General features: G+C 58.9%; 1 protein-coding gene across 1 annotated transcript in view; it reads right to left on the reverse strand.

Annotated features, from left to right (window-relative positions):
• Window positions 1-1073: 1073 nt before the first annotated feature.
• Window positions 1074-22319, reverse strand: part of LOC140406903 (histone-lysine N-methyltransferase SETD1A-like) — a gene marked incomplete at both ends in the record, with an annotated part of 49104 nt that continues 27858 nt past the window's right edge. Inside the window, 2 exons of the mRNA XM_072494769.1 lie at window positions 1074-2511; window positions 3291-3617. Of these exons, the coding sequence (XP_072350870.1) occupies window positions 1074-2511; window positions 3291-3617 (1765 nt within the window). The remainder of the gene's footprint in view (window positions 2512-3290; window positions 3618-22319) is intronic.

Below are 22319 nucleotides of genomic sequence, written 5' to 3' on the forward strand. Positions count from 1 at the left end.
CTGTCAGAGGGTCAGGACAGAGGGAGTGTCGCACTGTCAGAGGGTCAGTACTGAGGGAGCGCCGCACTGTCAGAGGGTCAGTACAGAGGGAGTGTCGCACTGTCAGAGGGTCAATACTGAGGGAGTGCTGCACTGTCAGTGGGGCAGTACTGAGGGAGCGCCGCACTGTCTGAGGGTCAGGGCTGAGGGAGCGCCGCACTGTCTGAGGGTCAGGGCTGAGGGAGTGCCGCACTGTCAGAGCATCACTACTGAGGGAGCGCCACACTGTCAGAGGGTCAGGACTGAGGGAGCGCCGCACTGTCTGAGGGTCAGGGCTGAGGGAGTGCCGCATGGTCAGAGCATCATTACTGAGGGAGCGCCGCACTGGCAGAGGGTCAGTACTGAGGGAGCGCCGCCCTGTCGGAGGGTCAGTACTGAGGGAGCGCCACACTGTCAGAGGGTCAGTACCGAGGGTCCACCGCACTATCAGAGGGTCAGTACTGAGAGAGCGCCGCCCTGTCGGAGGGTCAGTACTGAGGGAGCGCCGCACTGTCAGAGGGTCAGTACCGAGGGTCCACCGCACTATCAGAGGGTCAGTACTGAGAGAGCGCCGCCCTGTCGGAGGGTCAGTACTGAGGGAGCGCCGCACTGTCAGAGAGTCAGTACTGAGGGAGTGTCGCACTGTCTGAGGGTCAGGGCTGAGGGAGTGCCGCACTGTCTGAGAGTCAGTACTGAGGGAGCGCCACACTACCTGAGGGTCAGGCCTGAGGGAGTGCCGCACTGACCGGGGGGGGGCACAGGGCTGAGGGAGTGCGGCACTGTCAGGGGGGTCAGGCGAGAGATGGCTCGCACTGCCGGAGGGACATTGCACTTTTAGTACTGAGGGAGCAGATGTCTGGAAAAACGCCATGGGCAGCATTCTGAAGGAGGTTTGGTGGTGGACTCTGGGTCCACTCTGTATCCCTCCACTGTCACTTGGCAGCTCTTTATCTCAGCCTTTCTGCTGACTGCTTGCGGAGAACAAAATGGCTCGACCATTTTCTACATTTCCACCATGGCCTGAACATCAAACAGAGGTTTGGGTGTGTGTGTACCGTCCCGAGGGAGCTCGGGAGACGCGACAGGTGCCAACGGCCCCTCCAAAATGAAGGATATTGGTGTGGAACACCCAATGTGTATCGTTCAACCAGTCCACACTGGTGTCTTCTTGTAGGAGCTGCTCGTAAGTCTGCTTGAGGTACCGCGCGTCCTCCGGGTCAAGGCCAGAGTTCCAGATGTCGTAAAGAATGGACATCTCCTCAAACTCGCTGCGCAGCTCAAAGGCACCATCCGGCGGTTCGGCGCCCGCCTTTGTCCGTTCCGAGTATACTTCGCCCGGTTCCAGTCTCTTGCCCTTCGTGGCTTGCCCGGCGGGAGGCAAGGCTTCCTCTTCACCCTCCAGCGGAGGCCCTGTGTCCTCTTGGTTGCCCACCTCCTCCGCCTCCTCGTTCTCCTCCTGCGGGAGCCTCCGCCTCCTCTTGTGCGCCTCCTCGTCATCGTCACGCCCCTTCAGCCGCCTGCTCTCACCTACCCCCCCTCCTGCTCCTCCGCCACCCAGGTCGCCCACCTCCAGCACACCGGTAGACTGCGGCGGGCAGGGTGGTGCCACCACCTCCTCGGGGGCCTCCAGCACGGCGTCCAGGTGGTCGCTGAGCAGCTCGGTGATCAGCCGCTGGCTGGCGGAGCCCTCCAGCGGGGACGGGACAGCCCGCGAGGCCTCGCCCGGACCCCGCCGAGCCGAGGCCCGGCGGGCGGAGGGCGAGGGCAGGCGGGGAGGGGGCTTGGCGTAGCTGTGCTCCAAGTGGAAGGTGCGCTCAGGGCGGGGCAGGAGGTCCTCCTCCTCTTCGTCGTCGGAGCTCAGGGCCAGCTCGGCACCCGCCTCGCCGATGGTCAAGGCGATGTCGGCCAGGGCTGCCAGGTCCACCCCCTTGTCCGGGGTCCGCGGCGAGAAGGCGGTGTTGGCCAGAGCCAGCAAGGACGAGGCGCCCAGCTGTTCCTTCAGCCGCAGGCTTACATCCTCAGGGGGCTCGGGGGTGGGAGTGCGGGCGGGCTGCTGCTGCCTGTTTCGTCCACGGGATGCCCGAGCAGGAGGCTCCTCGGTGGGCGCCTTGACCAAGGCCGCGTGATCCAGCGGGAGGTTGCGGATGGTGGTGGGGGCCGGCGGCGAAATGCTGCGCAGATTTTCCCTCCGCCGCAGCGCCCTCGACGATGGCCCGACAGGATAACTCTCCGGCTCATCATCCTCCGTCTCCTCCTCCTCGCCCTCCGTCTCTTCCTCCACCTCCTCCTCCTCAGAGAGAGAGAACGAGACACGCTTAGGCTGCTTCCTCAAAGGCACCAATGGTGGGCCGCCTTCCTCTTTCGCCGTTAGCTCTCCAGCGGGCTTCTCCTCCTCGACCGTGGCCGCCATCTTCTCGGGCTCATCCTTCGGCTTGGCATCCGCTTCCCCATTCGGCAACAAAGCAGGCTTCTCTGGGATTACAGTTGACGGTTCTGAAGGAAGGAAATGAGGGATGAGTACAGTGGACCACACACAGTGACACCCAGTCCCAGAGGGGGGGAAGGACAGTGTATCTAACACAGTGACTCCCAGTCCCAGAGGGGGAAAGGCCAGTGTATCTAACACACTGTGACACCCGGTCCCAGAGGGGGAAAGAAAGGACAGTGTATCTAACACACTGTGACACCCGGTCCCAGAGGGGGAATGGACAGTGTATCTAACACAATGACTCCCAGTCCCAGAGGTGGAAAGGACAGTCTATCTTACACACTGTGACACCCAGTCCCAGAGGGGGAAAGGACAGTGTATCTAACACACTGTGACACCCAGTCCCAGAGGGGAAAAGGACAGTGTATCTAACACACTGTGACTCCCAGTCCCAGAGGGGGAAAGGATAGTGTATATAACACACTGTGACACCCGGTCCCAGAGTGGGGGGGTGGAAGGACAGTGTATCTAACACTCTGTAACACCCAGTCCCAGAGGGGGAAAGGACAGTGTATCTAACACACTGTGACACCCGGTCCCAGAAGGGGGGGAAAGGACAGTGTATCTAACACACTGTGACACCCAGTCCCAGAGGGCGAAAGGACAGTGTACCTAACACACTGTGACACCCGGTCCCAGAGGGGGAAAGGAAAGTGTATCTAACGCACTGTGACACCCAGTCCCAGAGGGGGAAAGGACAGTGTATCTAACACACTGACACCCAGTCCCAGAGGGGGGGAAGGACAGTGTATCTAACACACATTGATCCACACGCTTCACTCACCGGCCATTCCTGTGGCGACCTTGGCCGCGTGAATGGTTTCCTTCGCTTCTCGGGACTCCTTCATCTCTCTGATCTCTTTCCGGCCCTCTTTCTCCAGCTCCTCTTCACGCTCCTTCTCTGGCATTTCCTCAATCTTCGTGCTGGGTGGCTCGACGAGCGATTCTCCTTTTACCTCCTTCTCCTCAGCGACAGAGCTGTCGACTGTCGAGTCGTCCATTGTGTCCGGGGCTTCCTCCTCTTCTTCAGAGCTGCTCTCAAAACCCGATGAGGGCTCGGACTCTTCTTCCGATTCGTCCACCTTCGAAGAGGTGTCACTCTCCACCTCATCTGCAAGGGAGAAGCAAACACACCTGATTCATCACATTGTAGTTCTCCTGAACCGCCCTCAGTATTGCTCTTCATCCCCATTGTCACTGCTCCTGACCCACCCCTGGCATTGCTCTTCATCCCCATTGTCACTGCTCCTGACCCACCCCTGGCAATGCTCCTCATCCCCACTGTCACTGCTCCTGACCCTCCCCTGGCATTGCTCTTCATCCCCATTGTCACTGCTCCTGACCCACCCCTGGCAATGCTCCTCATCCCCACTGTCACTGCTCCTGACCCTCCCCTGGCAATGCTCCTCATCCCCAGTCACTGCTCCTGACCCACCCCTGGCAATGCTCCTCATCCCCATTGTCACTGCTCCTGACCCACCCCTGGCAATGCTCCTCATCCCCACTGTCACTGCTCCTGACCCACCCCTGGCAATGCTCCTCATCCCCATTGTCAATGCTCCTGGCCCACCCCTGGCAATGCTCCTCATCCCCATTGTCACTGCTCCTGGCCCACCCCTGGCAATGCTCCTCATCCCCATTGTCAATGCTCCTGGCCCACCCCTGGCATTGCTCCTCATCCCCATTGTCACTGCTCCTGGCCCACCCCTGGCATTGCTCCTCATCCCCATTGTCACTGCTCCTGGCCCACGCCTGGCATTGCTCCTCATCCCCATTGTCACTGCTCGTGACCCACCCCTGGCACTGCTCCTCATCCCCATTGTCACTGCTCCTTACCTATCCCTGGCATTGCTCCTCATCCCCATTGTCACTGCTCCTGACCCACCCCTGGCATTGCTCCTCATCGCCATTGTCACTGCTCCTGACCCACCCCTGGCATTGCTCCTCATCCCCATTGTCACTGCTCCTGACTCACCCCTGGCAATGCTCCTCATCCCCATTGTCACTGCTCCTGAACTACCCCTGGCAATGCTCCTCATCCCCATTGTCATTGCTCCTGACACAACCCTGGCATTGCTCCTCATCCCCATTGTCACTGCTCCTGACCCACCCCTGGCAATGCTCCTCATCCCCATTGTCACTGCTCCTGACCTACCCCTGGCATTGCTCCTCATCCTCACTGTCACTGCTCCTGACCCACCCCTGGCATCGCTCCTCATCCCCATCATCACTGCTCCTGACCGACCACTGGCAATGCTCCTCATCCCCATTGTCACTGCTCCAGATCCACCCCTGGCAATGCTCCAAATCTCCATTGTCACTGCTCCTGACCCACCCCTGGCAATGCTCCTCATCCCCATTGTCACTGCTCCTGACCCACCCCTGGCATTGCTCCTCATCCCCAATGTCACTGCTCCTGACTCACCCCTGGCAATGCTCCTCATCCCCATTGTCACTGCTCCTGACCTACCCCTGGCAATGCTCCTCATCCCCATTGTCACTGCTCCTGACACAACCCTGGCATTGCTCCTCATCCCCATTGTCACTGCTCCTGACACACCCCTGGCAATGCTCCTCATCCCCATTGTCACTGCTCCTGACCTACCCCTGGCATTGCTCCTCATCCCCATCATCACTGCTCCTGACCCACCACTGGCAATGCTCCTCATCCCCATTGTCACTGCTCCAGATCCACCCCTGGCAATGCTCCAAATCTCCATTGTCACTGCTCCTGACCCAGCCCTGGCAATGCTCCTCATTCCCATTGTCACTGCTCCTGACCCACCCCTGGCAATGCTCCTCATCCCCATTGTCACTGCTCCTGGCCCACCCCTGGCATTGCTCCTCATCCCCATTGTCATTGCTCCAGACCCACCCCTGGCAATGCTCCTCATCCCCATTGTCACTGCTCCTGACCCACTCCTGGCATTGCTCCTCATCCCCATTGTCACTGCTCCTGACCCACCCCTGGCATTGCTCCTCATCCCCATTGTCAATGCTCCTGACCCACCCCTGGCAATGCTCCTCATCCCCATTGTCACTGCTCCTGACCCACCCCTGGCATTGCTCCTCATCCCCATTGTCAATGCTCCTGACCCACCCCTGGCAATGCTCCTCATCCCCCTTGTCACAGCTCCTGGCCCACCCCTGGCATTGCTCCTCATCCCCATTGTCAATGCTCCTGACCCACCCCTGGCAATGCTCCTCATCCCCACTGTCACTGCTCCTGACCCTCCCCTGGCAATGCTCCTCATCCCCATTGTCACTGCTCCTGACCCACCCCTGGCAATGCTCCTCATCCCCTTGTCACTGCTCCTGACCCACCCCTGGCATTGCTCCTCAGCCCCATTGTCACTGCTCCTTGCCCACCCCTGGCATTGCTCCTCATTCCCATTGTCACTGCTCCTGACCCACCCCTGGCATTGCTCCTCATCCCCATTGTCACTGCTCCTGACCCACCCCTGGCATTGCTCCTCATCCCCATTGTCACTGCTCCTGACTCACCCCTGGCAATGCTCCTCATCCCCATTGTCACTGCTCCTGACCTACCCCTGGCAATGCTCCTCATCCCCATTGTCACTGCTCCTGACCCAACCCTGGCATTGCTCATCCACATTGTCACTGCTCCTGACCCACCCCTGGCATTGCTCCTCATCCCCATTGTCACTGCTCCTGACCCACCCCTGGCATTGCTCCTCATCCCCATTGTCACTGCTCCTGACCTACCCCTGGCAATGCTCCTCATCCCCATTGTCACTGCTCCTGACCCAACCCTGGCATTGCTCCTCATCCCCATTGTCACTGCTCCTGACCCACCCCTGGCATTGCTCCCCATCCTCACTGTCACTGCTCCTGACCCACCCCTGGCATCACTCCTCATCCCCATCGTCACTGCTCCTGACCCACCACTGCCAATGCTCCTCATCCCCATTGTCACTGCTCCTGACCCACCCCTGGCAATGCTCCTCATCCCAATTGTCACTGCTCCTGACCCACCCCTAGGCATTGCTCCTCATCCCCATTGTCAATGCTCCTGACACAACCCTGGCAATGCTCCTCATCCCCATTGTCACTCTGCTCCTTACCCACCCCTGGCATTGCTCCTCATCGCCATTGTCACTGCTCCTGACCCACCCCTCGTATTGCTTCTCATCCCCATTGTCACTGCTCCTGGCCCACCCCTGGCAATGATCTTCATCCCCATTGTCACTGCTCCTGACCCACCCCTGGCATTGCTCCTCATCCCCATTGTCACTGCTCCTGACCCACCCCTGGCATTGCTCTTCATTGCAATTGTCACTGCTCCAGACCCACCCCTGGCAATGCTCCTCATCCCCATTGTCCCTGCTCCTGACCCACCTCTGGCAATGCTCCTCATCCCCATTTTCACTGCTCCTGGCCCACCCCTGGCAATGCTCATCATCACCATTGTCACTGCTCCTGACCCACCCCTGGCATCGCTCCTGATCCCCATTGTCACTGCTCCTGACTCACCCCTGGCATTGCTCCTCATCCCCATTGTCACTGCTCCTGACCCACCCCTGGCATCGCTCCTCATCCCCATTGTCACTGCTCCTGACCCACCCCTGGCATTGCTCCTCATCCCCATTGTCACTGCTCCTGACCCACCCCTGGCATTGCTCTTCATTGCAATTGTCACTGCTCCAGACCCACCACTGGCAATGCTCCTCATCCCCATTGTCACTGCTCCTGACCCACCCCTGGCATCGCTCCTCATCCCCATTGTCACTGCTCCTGACTCACCCCTGGCATTGCTCCGCATCCCCATTGTCACTGCTCCTGACTCACCCCTGGCATTGCTCCTCATTCCCATTGTCACTGCTCCTGACCCACCCCTGGCAATGCTCCTCATCCCCATTGTCACTGCTCCTGACACACCCGGCATTGCTCCTCATCCCCATTGTCACTGCTCCAGACCCACCTCTGGCAATGCTCCTCATTTCCATTGTCACTGCTCCTGACCCACCCCTGGCAATGCTCCTCATCCTCATTGTCACTGCTCCAGACCCACCCCTGGCAATGCTCCTCATCCCCATTGTCACTGCTCCTGACCCACCCCTGGCATTGCTCCTCATCCCCATTGTCACTGCTCCTGACCCACCCCTGGCATCGCTCTTGATCCCCATTGTCACTGCTCCTGACTCACCCCTGACATTGCTCCTCATCGCCATTGTCACTGCTCCTGACCCACCCCTGGCATCGCTCCTCATCCCCATTATCACTGCTCCTGACTCACCCCTGGCATTGCTCCTCATCCCCATTGTCACTGCTCCTGACTCACCCCTGGCATTGCTCCTCATCCCTATTGTCACTGCTCCTGGCCCACCCCTGGCAAAGCTCCTCATCCCCATTGTCACTGCTCCTGACTCACCCCTGGCATTGCTCCTCATCCCCATTGTCACTGCTCCTGACTCGCCCCTGGCATTGCTCCTCATCCCCATTGTCACTGCTCCTGACCCACCCCTGGCATTGCTCCTCATCCACATTGTCACTGCTCCAACCTACCCCTGGCAATGCTCCTCATCCCCATTGTCACTGCTCCTGACCCAACCCTGGCATTGCTCCTCATCCCCATTGTCACTGCTCCTGACCCACCCCTGGCATTCCTCCTCATCCCCATTGTCACTGCTCCTGACCCACCCCAGGCATTGCTCCTCATCCCCATTGTCACTGCTCCTTACCCATCCCTCGCATTGCTCCTCATCCCCATTGTCACTGCTCCTGACCCACCCCTGGCATTGCTCCTCATCCCCATCATCACTGCTCCTGACCCACCACTGGCAATGCTCCTCATCCCCATTGTCACTTCTCCATATCCACCCCTGGCAATGCTCCAAATCTCCATTGTCACTGCTCCTGACCCATTCCTGGCAATGCTCCTCATTCCCATTGTCACTGCTCCTGACCCACCCCTGGCATTGCTCCTCATACCCATTGTCACTGCTCCTCAACCACCCCTGGCATTGCTCCTCATCCCCATTGTCACTGCTCCTGACCCACCCCTGGCATTGCTCCTTATCCCCATTGTCACTGCTCCTGACTCACCCCTGGCAATGCTCCTCATCCCCATTGTCACTGCTCCTGGCCCACTCCTGGCATTGCTCCTCATCCCCATTGTCACTGCTCCTGACCCACCCCTGGCATTGCTCCTCATCCCCATTGTCACTGCTCCTGGCCCACCCCTGGCAAAGCTCCTCATCCCCATTGTCACTGCTCCTGTCCCACCCCTGGCATCGCTTCTCATCTCCATTGTCACTGCTCCTGACTCACCCCTGGCATTGCTCCTCATCCCCATTGTCACTGCTCCTGACTCACCCCTGGCATTGCTCCTCATCCCTATTGTCACTGCTCCTGGCCCACCCCTGGCAAAGCTCCTCATCCCCATTGTCACTGCTCCTGACTCACCCCTGGCATTGCTCCTCATCCCCATTGTCACTGCTCCTGACTCGCCCCTGGCATTGCTCCTCATCCCCATTGTCACTGCTCCTGACCCACCCCTGGCATTGCTCCTCATCCACATTGTCACTGCTCCAACCTACCCCTGGCAATGCTCCTCATCCCCATTGTCACTGCTCCTGACCCAACCCTGGCATTGCTCCTCATCCCCATTGTCACTGCTCCTGACCCACCCCTGGCATTCCTCCTCATCCCCATTGTCACTGCTCCTGACCCACCCCAGGCATTGCTCCTCATCCCCATTGTCACTGCTCCTTACCCATCCCTCGCATTGCTCCTCATCCCCATTGTCACTGCTCCTGACCCACCCCTGGCATTGCTCCTCATCCCCATCATCACTGCTCCTGACCCACCACTGGCAATGCTCCTCATCCCCATTGTCACTTCTCCATATCCACCCCTGGCAATGCTCCAAATCTCCATTGTCACTGCTCCTGACCCATTCCTGGCAATGCTCCTCATTCCCATTGTCACTGCTCCTGACCCACCCCTGGCATTGCTCCTCATACCCATTGTCACTGCTCCTCAACCACCCCTGGCATTGCTCCTCATCCCCATTGTCACTGCTCCTGACCCACCCCTGGCATTGCTCCTTATCCCCATTGTCACTGCTCCTGACTCACCCCTGGCAATGCTCCTCATCCCCATTGTCACTGCTCCTGGCCCACTCCTGGCATTGCTCCTCATCCCCATTGTCACTGCTCCTGACCCACCCCTGGCATTGCTCCTCATCCCCATTGTCACTGCTCCTGGCCCACCCCTGGCAAAGCTCCTCATCCCCATTGTCACTGCTCCTGTCCCACCCCTGGCATCGCTTCTCATCTCCATTGTCACTGCTCCTGACTCACCCCTGGCATTGCTCCTCATCCCCATTGTCACTGCTCCTGACCCACCACTGGCTATGCTCCTCATCGCCATTCTCACTGCTCCTGACTCACCCCTGGCATTGCTCCTCATCCCCATTGTCACTGCTCCTGACCCACCCCTGGAATGGCTCCTCATCCACATTGTCACTGCTCCAACCTACCCCTGGCAATGCTCCTCATCCCCATTGTCACTGCTCCTGACCCAACCCTGGCATTGCTCCTCATCCCCATTGTCACTGCTCCTGACCCACCCCTGGCATTGCTCCTCATCCCCATTGTCACTGCTCCTGACCCACCCCAGGCATTGCTCCTCATCCCCATTGTCACTGCTCCTTACCCATCCCTCGCATTGCTCCTCATCCCCATTGTCACTGCTCCTGACCCACCCCTGGCATTGCTCCTCATCCCCATCATCACTGCTCCTGACCCACCACTGGCAATGCTCCTCATCCCCATTGTCACTTCTCCATATCCACCCCTGGCAATGCTCCAAATCTCCATTGTCACTGCTCCTGACCCACCCCTGGCAATGCTCCTCATTCCCATTGTCACTGCTCCTGACCCACCCCTGGCAATGCTCCTCATCCCCATTGTCACTGCTCCTGGCCCACCCCTGGCATTGCTCCTCATCCCCATTGTCACTGCTCCTGACTCACCCCTGGCATTGCTCCGCATCCCCATTGTCACTGCTCCTGACTCACCCCTGGCATTGCTCCTCATTCCCATTGTCACTGCTCCTGACCCACCCCTGGCAATGCTCCTCATCCCCATTGTCACTGCTCCTGACACACCCGGCATTGCTCCTCATCCCCATTGTCACTGCTCCAGACCCACCTCTGGCAATGCTCCTCATTTCCATTGTCACTGCTCCTGACCCACCCCTGGCAATGCTCCTCATCCTCATTGTCACTGCTCCAGACCCACCCCTGGCAATGCTCCTCATCCCCATTGTCACTGCTCCTGACCCACCCCTGGCATTGCTCCTCATCCCCATTGTCACTGCTCCTGACCCACCCCTGGCATCGCTCTTGATCCCCATTGTCACTGCTCCTGACTCACCCCTGACATTGCTCCTCATCGCCATTGTCACTGCTCCTGACCCACCCCTGGCATCGCTCCTCATCCCCATTATCACTGCTCCTGACTCACCCCTGGCATTGCTCCTCATCCCCATTGTCACTGCTCCTGACTCACCCCTGGCATTGCTCCTCATCCCTATTGTCACTGCTCCTGGCCCACCCCTGGCAAAGCTCCTCATCCCCATTGTCACTGCTCCTGACTCACCCCTGGCATTGCTCCTCATCCCCATTGTCACTGCTCCTGACTCGCCCCTGGCATTGCTCCTCATCCCCATTGTCACTGCTCCTGACCCACCCCTGGCATTGCTCCTCATCCACATTGTCACTGCTCCAACCTACCCCTGGCAATGCTCCTCATCCCCATTGTCACTGCTCCTGACCCAACCCTGGCATTGCTCCTCATCCCCATTGTCACTGCTCCTGACCCACCCCTGGCATTCCTCCTCATCCCCATTGTCACTGCTCCTGACCCACCCCAGGCATTGCTCCTCATCCCCATTGTCACTGCTCCTTACCCATCCCTCGCATTGCTCCTCATCCCCATTGTCACTGCTCCTGACCCACCCCTGGCATTGCTCCTCATCCCCATCATCACTGCTCCTGACCCACCACTGGCAATGCTCCTCATCCCCATTGTCACTTTTCCATATCCACCCCTGGCAATGCTCCAAATCTCCATTGTCACTGCTCCTGACCCATTCCTGGCAATGCTCCTCATTCCCATTGTCACTGCTCCTGACCCACCCCTGGCATTGCTCCTCATACCCATTGTCACTGCTCCTCAACCACCCCTGGCATTGCTCCTCATCCCCATTGTCACTGCTCCTGACCCACCCCTGGCATTGCTCCTTATCCCCATTGTCACTGCTCCTGACTCACCCCTGGCAATGCTCCTCATCCCCATTGTCACTGCTCCTGGCCCACTCCTGGCATTGCTCCTCATCCCCATTGTCACTGCTCCTGACCCACCCCTGGCATTGCTCCTCATCCCCATTGTCACTGCTCCTGGCCCACCCCTGGCAAAGCTCCTCATCCCCATTGTCACTGCTCCTGTCCCACCCCTGGCATCGCTTCTCATCTCCATTGTCACTGCTCCTGACTCACCCCTGGCATTGCTCCTCATCCCCATTGTCACTGCTCCTGACCCACCACTGGCTATGCTCCTCATCGCCATTCTCACTGCTCCTGACTCACCCCTGGCATTGCTCCTCATCCCCATTGTCACTGCTCCTGACCCACCCCTGGAATGGCTCCTCATCCACATTGTCACTGCTCCAACCTACCCCTGGCAATGCTCCTCATCCCCATTGTCACTGCTCCTGACCCAACCCTGGCATTGCTCCTCATCCCCATTGTCACTGCTCCTGACCCACCCCTGGCATTGCTCCTCATCCCCATTGTCACTGCTCCTGACCCACCCCAGGCATTGCTCCTCATCCCCATTGTCACTGCTCCTTACCCATCCCTCGCATTGCTCCTCATCCCCATTGTCACTGCTCCTGACCCACCCCTGGCATTGCTCCTCATCCCCATCATCACTGCTCCTGACCCACCACTGGCAATGCTCCTCATCCCCATTGTCACTTCTCCATATCCACCCCTGGCAATGCTCCAAATCTCCATTGTCACTGCTCCTGACCCACCCCTGGCAATGCTCCTCATTCCCATTGTCACTGCTCCTGACCCACCCCTGGCAATGCTCCTCATCCCCATTGTCACTGCTCCTGGCCCACCCCTGGCATTGCTCCTCATCCCCATTGTCACTGCTCCTGGCCCACCCCTGGCATTGCTCCTCATCCCCATTGTCATTGTTCCAGACCCACCCCTGGCAATGCTCCTCATCCCCATTGTCACTGCTCCTGACCCAACCCTGGCATTGTTCCTCATCCCCATTGTCACTGCTCCTGACCCACCCCTGGCATTGCTCCTCATCCCCATTGTCAATGCTCCTGACCCACCCCTGGCAATGCTCCTCATCCCCATTGTCACTGCTCCTGACCGACCCCTGGCATTGCTCCTCATCCCCATTGTCAATGCTCCTGACCCACCCCTGGCAATGCTCCTCATCCCCATTGTCACTGCTCCTGGCCCACCCCTGGCATTGCTCCTCATCCCCATTGTCAATGCTCCTGACCCACCCCTGGCAATGCTCCTCATCCCCACTGTCACTGCTCCTGACCCTCCCCTGGCAATGCTCCTCATCCCCATTGTCACTGCTCCTGACCCACCCCTGGCAATGCTCCTCATCCCCATTGTCACTGCTCCTGACCCACCCCTGGCATTGCTCCTCAGCCCCATTGTCACTGCTCCTTGCCCACCCCTGGCATTGCTCCTCATCCTCACTGTCACTGCTCCTGACCCACCCCTGGCATCACTCCTCATCCCCATCGTCACTGCTCCTGACCCACCACTGGCAATGCTCCTCATCCCCATTGTCACTGCTCCAGATCCACCCCTGGCAATGCTACTCATCCCCATTGTCACTGCTCCTGACCCACCCCTGGCAATGCTCCTCATCCCCATTGTCACTGCTCCTGACCCACCCCTGGCATTGCTCCTCATCCGCATTGTCACTGCCCCTGACACAACCCTGGCAATGCTCCTCATCGCCATTGTCACTGCTCCTGACCCACCCCTGGCATTGCTCCTCATCCCCATTGTCACTGCTCCTGACCCACCCCTGGCATTGCTCCTCATCCCCATTGTCAATGCTCCTGACACAACCCTGGCAATGCTCCTCATCCCCATTGTCACTGCTCCTTACCCACCCCTGGCATTGCTCCTCATCCCCATTGTCACTGCTCCTGACCCACCCCTGGCATGGCTCCTCATCCCCATTGTCACTGCTCCTGGCCCACCCCTGGCAATGCTCTTCATCCCCATTGTCACTGCTCCTGACCCACCTCTGGCAATGCTCCTCATCCCCATTTTCACTGCTCCTGGCCCACCCCTGGCAATGCTCATCATCACCATTGTCACTGCTCCTGACCCACCCCTGGCATCGCTCCTGATCCCCATTGTCACTGCTCCTGACTCACCCCTGGCATTGCTCCTCATCCCCATTGTCACTGCTCCTGACCCACCCCTGGCATCGCTCCTCATCCCCATTGTCACTGCTCCTGACCCACCCCTGGCATTTCTCCTCATCCCCATTGTCACTGCTCCTGACCCACCCCTGGCATTGCTCTTCATTGCAATTGCCGCTGCACCTGACCCATCCCTGGCAATGCTCATCATCCCCATTGTCACTGCTCCTGGCCCACTCCTGGCATTGCTCCTCATCCCCATTGTCACTGCTCCTGACCCACCCCTGGCATTGCTCCTCATCCCCATTGTCACTGCTCCTGGCCCACCACTGGCAATGCTGCTCATCCCCATTGTCACTGCTCCTGGCCCACCCCTGGCATCGCTCCTCATCCCCATTGTCAATGCTCCTGACACAACCCTGGCAATGCTCCTCATCCCCATTGTCACTCTGCTCCTTACCCACCCCTGGCATTGCTCCTCATCGCCATTGTCACTGCTCCTGACCCACCCCTGGCATTGCTCCTCATCCCCATTGTCACTGCTCCTGGCCCACCCCTGGCAATGCTCCTCATCCCCATTGTCACTGCTCCTGACACACCCCTGGCATTGCTCCTCATCCCCATTGTCACTGCTCCTGACCACCCCTGGCATTGCTCTTCATTGCAATTGTCACTGCTCCAGACCCACCCCTGGCAATGCCCCTCATCCCCATTGTCACTGCTCCTGACCCACCTCTGGCAATGCTCCTCATTCCCATTTTCACTGCTCCTGACACACCCCTGGCATTGCTCCTCATCCCCATTGTCACTGCTCCTGACCACCCCTGGCATTGCTCCTCATCGCCATTGTCACTGCTCCTGACCCACCCCTGGCATTGCTCCTCATCCCCATTGTCACTGCTCCTGGCCCACCCCTGGCAATGCTCCTCATCCCCATTGTCACTGCTCCTGACACACCCCTGGCATTGCTCCTCATCCCCATTGTCACTCTGCTCCTTACCCACCCCTGGCATTGCTCCTCATCGCCATTGTCACTGCTCCTGACCCACCCCTGGCATTGCTCCTCATCCCCATTGTCACTGCTCCTGGCCCACCCCTGGCAATGCTCCTCATCCCCATTGTCACTGCTCCTGACACACCCCTGGCATTGCTCCTCATCCCCATTGTCACTGCTCCTGACCACCCCTGGCATTGCTCTTCATTGCAATTGTCACTGCTCCAGACCCACCCCTGGCAATGCCCCTCATCCCCATTGTCACTGCTCCTGACCCACCTCTGGCAATGCTCCTCATTCCCATTTTCACTGCTCCTGGCCCACCCCTGGCAATGCTCATCATCCCCATTGTCACTGCTCCTGACCCACCTCTGGCATCGCTCCTCATCCCCATTGTCACTGCTCCTGACTCACCCCGGCATTGCTCCTCATCCCCATTGTCACTGCTCCTGACTCACCCCTGGCATTGGTCCTCATCCGCATTGTCACTGCTCCTGACTCACCCCTGGCATTGCTCCTCATCCCCATTGTCGCTGCTCCTGACCCATCCCTGGCAATGCTCCTCATCCCCATTGTCACTGCTCCTGACCCACCCCTGGCATTGCTCCTCATCCCCACTGTCACTGCTCCTGACCCACCCCTGGCATTGATCCTCATCCCCATTGTCACTGCTCCTGACCCACCCCTGGCATCGCTCCTGATCCCCATTGTCACTGCTCCTGACTCACCCCTGGCATTGCTCCTCATCCCCATTGTCACTGCTCCTGACCCACCCCTGGCATCGCTCCTCATCCCCATTGTCACTGCTCCTGACCCACCCCTGGCATTGCTCCTCATCCCCATTGTCACTGCTCCTGACCCACCCCTGGCATTGCTCTTCATTGCAATTGTCACTGCTCCAGACCCACCCCTGGCAATGCTCCTCATCCCCATTGTCACTGCTCCTGACCCACCCCTGGCATCGCTCCTCATCCCCATTGTCACTGCTCCTGACTCACCCCTGGCATTGCTCCTCATCCCCATTGTCACTGCTCCTGACTCACCCCTGGCATTGCTCCTCATTCCCATTGTCACTGCTCCTGACCCACCCCTGGCAATGCTCCTCATCCCCATTGTCACTGCTCCTGACACACCCGGCATTGCTCCTCATCCCCATTGTCACTGCTCCAGACCCACCTCTGGCAATGCTCCTCATTTCCATTGTCACTGCTCCTGACCCACCCCTGGCAATGCTCCTCATCCTCATTGTCACTGCTCCAGACCCACCCCTGGCAATGCTCCTCATCCCCATTGTCACTGCTCCTGACCCACCCCTGGCATTGCTCCTCATCCCCATTGTCACTGCTCCTTACCCACCCCTGGCATCGCTCCTCATCCCCATTGTCACTGCTCCTGACCCACCCCTGGCATCGCTCCTCATCCCCACTGTCACTGCTCCTGACCCACCCCTGGCAACGCTCCTCATCCCCATTGTCACTGCTCCTGACCCACCCCTGGCAATGCTCCTCATTTCCATTGTCACTGCTCCTGACCCACCCCTGGAATCGCTTCTCATCCCCATTGTCACTGCTCCTGACCCAACCCTGGCATTGCTCCTCATCCCCATTGTCACTGCTCCTGACCCACCCCTGGCATTGCTCCCCATCCTCACTGTCACTGCTCCTGACCCACCCCTGGCATCACTCCTCATCCCCATCGTCACTGCTCCTGACCCACCACTAGCAATGCTCCTCATCCCCATTGTCACTGCTCCTGACCCACCCCTGGCAATGCTCCTCATCCCAATTGTCACTGCTCCTGACCCACCCCTAGGCATTGCTCCTCATCCCCATTGTCAATGCTCCTGACACAACCCTGGCAATGCTCCTCATCCCCATTGTCACTCTGCTCCTTACCCACCCCTGGCATTGCTCCTCATCGCCATTGTCACTGCTCCTGACCCACCCCTCGTATTGCTTCTCATCCCCATTGTCACTGCTCCTGGCCCACCCCTGGCAATGATCTTCATCCCCATTGTCACTGCTCCTGACCCACCCCTGGCATTGCTCCTCATCCCCATTGTCACTGCTCCTGACCCACCCCTGGCATTGCTCTTCATTGCAATTGTCACTGCTCCAGACCCACCCCTGGCAATGCTCCTCATCCCCATTGTCCCTGCTCCTGACCCACCTCTGGCAATGCTCCTCATCCCCATTTTCACTGCTCCTGGCCCACCCCTGGCAATGCTCATCATCACCATTGTCACTGCTCCTGACCCACCCCTGGCATCGCTCCTGATCCCCATTGTCACTGCTCCTGACTCACCCCTGGCATTGCTCCTCATCCCCATTGTCACTGCTCCTGACCCACCCCTGGCATCGCTCCTCATCCCCATTGTCACTGCTCCTGACCCACCCCTGGCATTGCTCCTCATCCCCATTGTCACTGCTCCTGACCCACCTCTGGCAATGCTCCCCATCCCCATTTTCACTGCTCCTGGCCCACCCCTGGCAATGCTCATCATCCCCATTGTCACTGCTCTTGACCCACCCCTGGCATCGTTCCTGATCCCCATTGTCACTGCTCCTGACTCACCCCTGGCATTGCTCCTCATCCCCATTGTCACTGCTCCTGACCCACCCCTGGCATCGCTCCTCATCCCCATTGTCACTGCTCCTGACTCACCCCTGGCATTGCTCCTCATCCCCATTGTCACTGCTCCTGACTCACCCCTGGCATTGCTCCTCATTCCCATTGTCACTGCTCCTGACCCACCCCTGGCAATGCTCCTCATCCCCATTGTCACTGCTCCTGACACACCCGGCATTGCTCCTCATCCCCATTGTCACTGCTCCAGACCCACCTCTGGCAATGCTCCTCATTTCCATTGTCACTGCTCCTGACCCACCCCTGGCAATGCTCCTCATCCTCATTGTCACTGCTCCAGACCCACCCCTGGCAATGCTCCTCATCCCCATTGTCACTGCTCCTGACCCACCCCTGGCATTGCTCCTCATCCCCATTGTCACTGCTCCTTACCCACCCCTGGCATCGCTCCTCATCCCCATTGTCACTGCTCCTGACCCACCCCTGGCATCGCTCCTCATCCCCACTGTCACTGCTCCTGACCCACCCCTGGCAACGCTCCTCATCCCCATTGTCACTGCTCCTGACCCACCCCTGGCAATGCTCCTCATTTCCATTGTCACTGCTCCTGACCCACCCCTGGCATCGCTCTTGATCCCCATTGTCACTGCTCCTGACTCACCCCTGGCATTGCTCCTCATCGCCATTGTCACTGCTCCTGACCCACCCCTGGCATCGCTCCTCATCCCCATTATCACTGCTCCTGACTCACCCCTGGCATTGCTCCTCATCCCCATTGTCACTGCTCCTGACTCACCCCTGGCATTGCTCCTCATCCCCATTGTCACTGCTCCTGACCCACCCCTGGCAATGCTCCTCATCCCCATTGTCACTGCTCCTGACCCACCCGGCATTGCTCCTCATCCCCACTGTCACTGCTCCTGACCCACCCCTGGCAATGCTCCTCATTTCCATTGTCACTGCTCCTGACCCACCCCTGGCAATGCTCCTCATCCCCATTGTCACTGCTCCAGACCCACCCCTGGCAATGCTCCTCATTTCCATTGTCACTGCTCCTGACCCACTCCTGGCAATGCTCCTCATCCTCATTGTCACTGCTCCAGACCCACCCCTGGCAATGCTCCTCATCCGCATTGTCACTGTTCCAGACTCACACCTGGCATTGCTCCTCATCCCCATTGTCACTGCTCCTGACCCACCCCTGGCATTGCTCCTCATCCCCATTGTCACTGCTCCTTACCCACCCCTGGCATCGCTCCTCATCCCCATTGTCACTGCTCCTGACCCACCCCTGGCATTGCTCCTCATCCCCATTGTCACTGCTCCTGGCCCACCCCTGGCAATGCTGCTCATCCCCATTGTCACTGCTCCTGGCCCACCCCTGGCATCGCTCCTCATCCCCATTGTCAATGCTCCTGACACAACCCTGGCAATGCTCCTCATCCCCATTGTCACTCTGCTCCTTACCCACCCCTGGCATTGCTCCTCATCGCCATTGTCACTGCTCCTGACCCACCCCTGGCATTGCTCCTCATCCCCATTGTCACTGCTCCTGGCCCACCCCTGGCAATGCTCCTCATCCCCATTGTCACTGCTCCTGACACACCCCTGGCATTGCTCCTCATCCCCATTGTCACTGCTCCTGACCACCCCTGGCATTGCTCTTCATTGCAATTGTCACTGCTCCAGACCCACCCCTGGCAATGCCCCTCATCCCCATTGTCACTGCTCCTGACCCACCTCTGGCAATGCTCCTCATTCCCATTTTCACTGCTCCTGACACACCCCTGGCATTGCTCCTCATCCCCATTGTCACTGCTCCTGACCACCCCTGGCATTGCTCCTCATCGCCATTGTCACTGCTCCTGACCCACCCCTGGCATTGCTCCTCATCCCCATTGTCACTGCTCCTGGCCCACCCCTGGCAATGCTCCTCATCCCCATTGTCACTGCTCCTGACACACCCCTGGCATTGCTCCTCATCCCCATTGTCACTCTGCTCCTTACCCACCTCTGGCATTGCTCCTCATCGCCATTGTCACTGCTCCTGACCCACCCCTGGCATTGCTCCTCATCCCCATTGTCACTGCTCCTGGCCCACCCCTGGCAATGCTCCTCATCCCCATTGTCACTGCTCCTGACACACCCCTGGCATTGCTCCTCATCCCCATTGTCACTGCTCCTGACCACCCCTGGCATTGCTCTTCATTGCAATTGTCACTGCTCCAGACCCACCCCTGGCAATGCCCCTCATCCCCATTGTCACTGCTCCTGACCCACCTCTGGCATCGCTCCTCATCCCCATTGTCACTGCTCCTGACTCACCCCGGCATTGCTCCTCATCCCCATTGTCACTGCTCCTGACCCACCCCTGGCATCGCTCCGCATCCCCATTGTCACTGCTCCTGACTCACCCCTGGCATTGGTCCTCATCCGCATTGTCACTGCTCCTGACTCACCCCTGGCATTGCTCCTCATCCCCATTGTCGCTGCTCCTGACCCATCCCTGGCAATGCTCCTCATCCCCATTGTCACTGCTCCTGACCCACCCCTGGCATTGCTCCTCATCCCCACTGTCACTGCTCCTGACCCACCCCTGGCATTGCTCCTCATCCCCATTGTCACTGCTCCTGACCCACCCCTGGCATCGCTCCTCATCCCCATTGTCACTGCTCCTGACCCACCCCTGGCATTGCTCCTCATCCCCATTGTCACTGCTCCTGACCCACCCCTGGCATTGCTCTTCATTGCAATTGTCACTGCTCCAGACCCACCCCTGGCAATGCTCCTCATCCCCATTGTCACTGCTCCTGACCCACCCCTGGCATCGCTCCTCATCCCCATTGTCACTGCTCCTGACTCACCCCTGGCATTGCTCCTCATCCCCATTGTCACTGCTCCTGACTCACCCCTGGCATTGCTCCTCATTCCCATTGTCACTGCTCCTGACCCACCCCTGGCAATGCTCCTCATCCCCATTGTCACTGCTCCTGACACACCCGGCATTGCTCCTCATCCCCATTGTCACTGCTCCAGACCCACCTCTGGCAATGCTCCTCATTTCCATTGTCACTGCTCCTGACCCACCCCTGGCAATGCTCCTCATCCTCATTGTCACTGCTCCAGACCCACCCCTGGCAATGCTCCTCATCCCCATTGTCACTGCTCCTGACCCACCCCTGGCATTGCTCCTCATCCCCATTGTCACTGCTCCTTACCCACCCCTGGCATCGCTCCTCATCCCCATTGTCACTGCTCCTGACCCACCCCTGGCATCGCTCCTCATCCCCACTGTCACTGCTCCTGACCCACCCCTGGCAACGCTCCTCATTCCCATTGTCACTGCTCCTGACCCACCCCTGGCAATGCTCCTCATTTCCATTGTCACTGCTCCTGACCCACCCCTGGAATCGCTTCTCATCCCCATTGTCACTGCTCCTGACCCAACCCTGGCATTGCTCCTCATCCCCATTGTCACTGCTCCTGACCCACCCCTGGCATTGCTCCCCATCCTCACTGTCACTGCTCCTGACCCACCCCTGGCATCACTCCTCATCCCCATCGTCACTGCTCCTGACCCACCACTAGCAATGCTCCTCATCCCCATTGTCACTGCTCCTGACCCACCCCTGGCAATGCTCCTCATCCCAATTGTCACTGCTCCTGACCCACCCCTAGGCATTGCTCCTCATCCCCATTGTCAATGCTCCTGACACAACCCTGGCAATGCTCCTCATCCCCATTGTCACTCTGCTCCTTACCCACCCCTGGCATTGCTCCTCATCGCCATTGTCACTGCTCCTGACCCACCCCTCGTATTGCTTCTCATCCCCATTGTCACTGCTCCTGGCCCACCCCTGGCAATGATCTTCATCCCCATTGTCACTGCTCCTGACCCTCCCCTGGCATTGCTCCTCATCCCCATTGTCACTGCTCCTGACCCACCCCTGGCATTGCTCTTCATTGCAATTGTCACTGCTCCAGACCCACCCCTGGCAATGCTCCTCATCCCCATTGTCCCTGCTCCTGACCCACCTCTGGCAATGCTCCTCATCCCCATTTTCACTGCTCCTGGCCCACCCCTGGCAATGCTCATCATCACCATTGTCACTGCTCCTGACCCACCCCTGGCATCGCTCCTGATCCCCATTGTCACTGCTCCTGACTCACCCCTGGCATTGCTCCTCATCCCCATTGTCACTGCTCCTGACCCACCCCTGGCATCGCTCCTCATCCCCATTGTCACTGCTCCTGACCCACCCCTGGCATTGCTCCTCATCCCCATTGTCACTGCTCCTGACCCACCCCTGGCATTGCTCTTCATTGCAATTGTCACTGCTCCAGACCCACCCCTGGCAATGCTCCTCATCCCCATTGTCACTGCTCCTGACCCACCTCTGGCAATGCTCCCCATCCCCATTTTCACTGCTCCTGGCCCACCCCTGGCAATGCTCATCATCCCCATTGTCACTGCTCTTGACCCACCCCTGGCATCGTTCCTGATCCCCATTGTCACTGCTCCTGACTCACCCCTGGCATTGCTCCTCATCCCCATTGTCACTGCTCCTGACCCACCCCTGGCATCGCTCCTCATCCCCATTGTCACTGCTCCTGACTCACCCCTGGCATTGCTCCTCATCCCCATTGTCACTGCTCCTGACTCACCCCTGGCATTGCTCCTCATTCCCATTGTCACTGCTCCTGACCCACCCCTGGCAATGCTCCTCATCCCCATTGTCACTGCTCCTGACACACCCGGCATTGCTCCTCATCCCCATTGTCACT

The sequence above is a fragment of the Scyliorhinus torazame genome, unplaced genomic scaffold (genome assembly GCF_047496885.1).
Source record: "Scyliorhinus torazame isolate Kashiwa2021f unplaced genomic scaffold, sScyTor2.1 scaffold_1009, whole genome shotgun sequence".
NCBI classification, from domain to species: domain Eukaryota; kingdom Metazoa; phylum Chordata; class Chondrichthyes; order Carcharhiniformes; family Scyliorhinidae; genus Scyliorhinus; species Scyliorhinus torazame.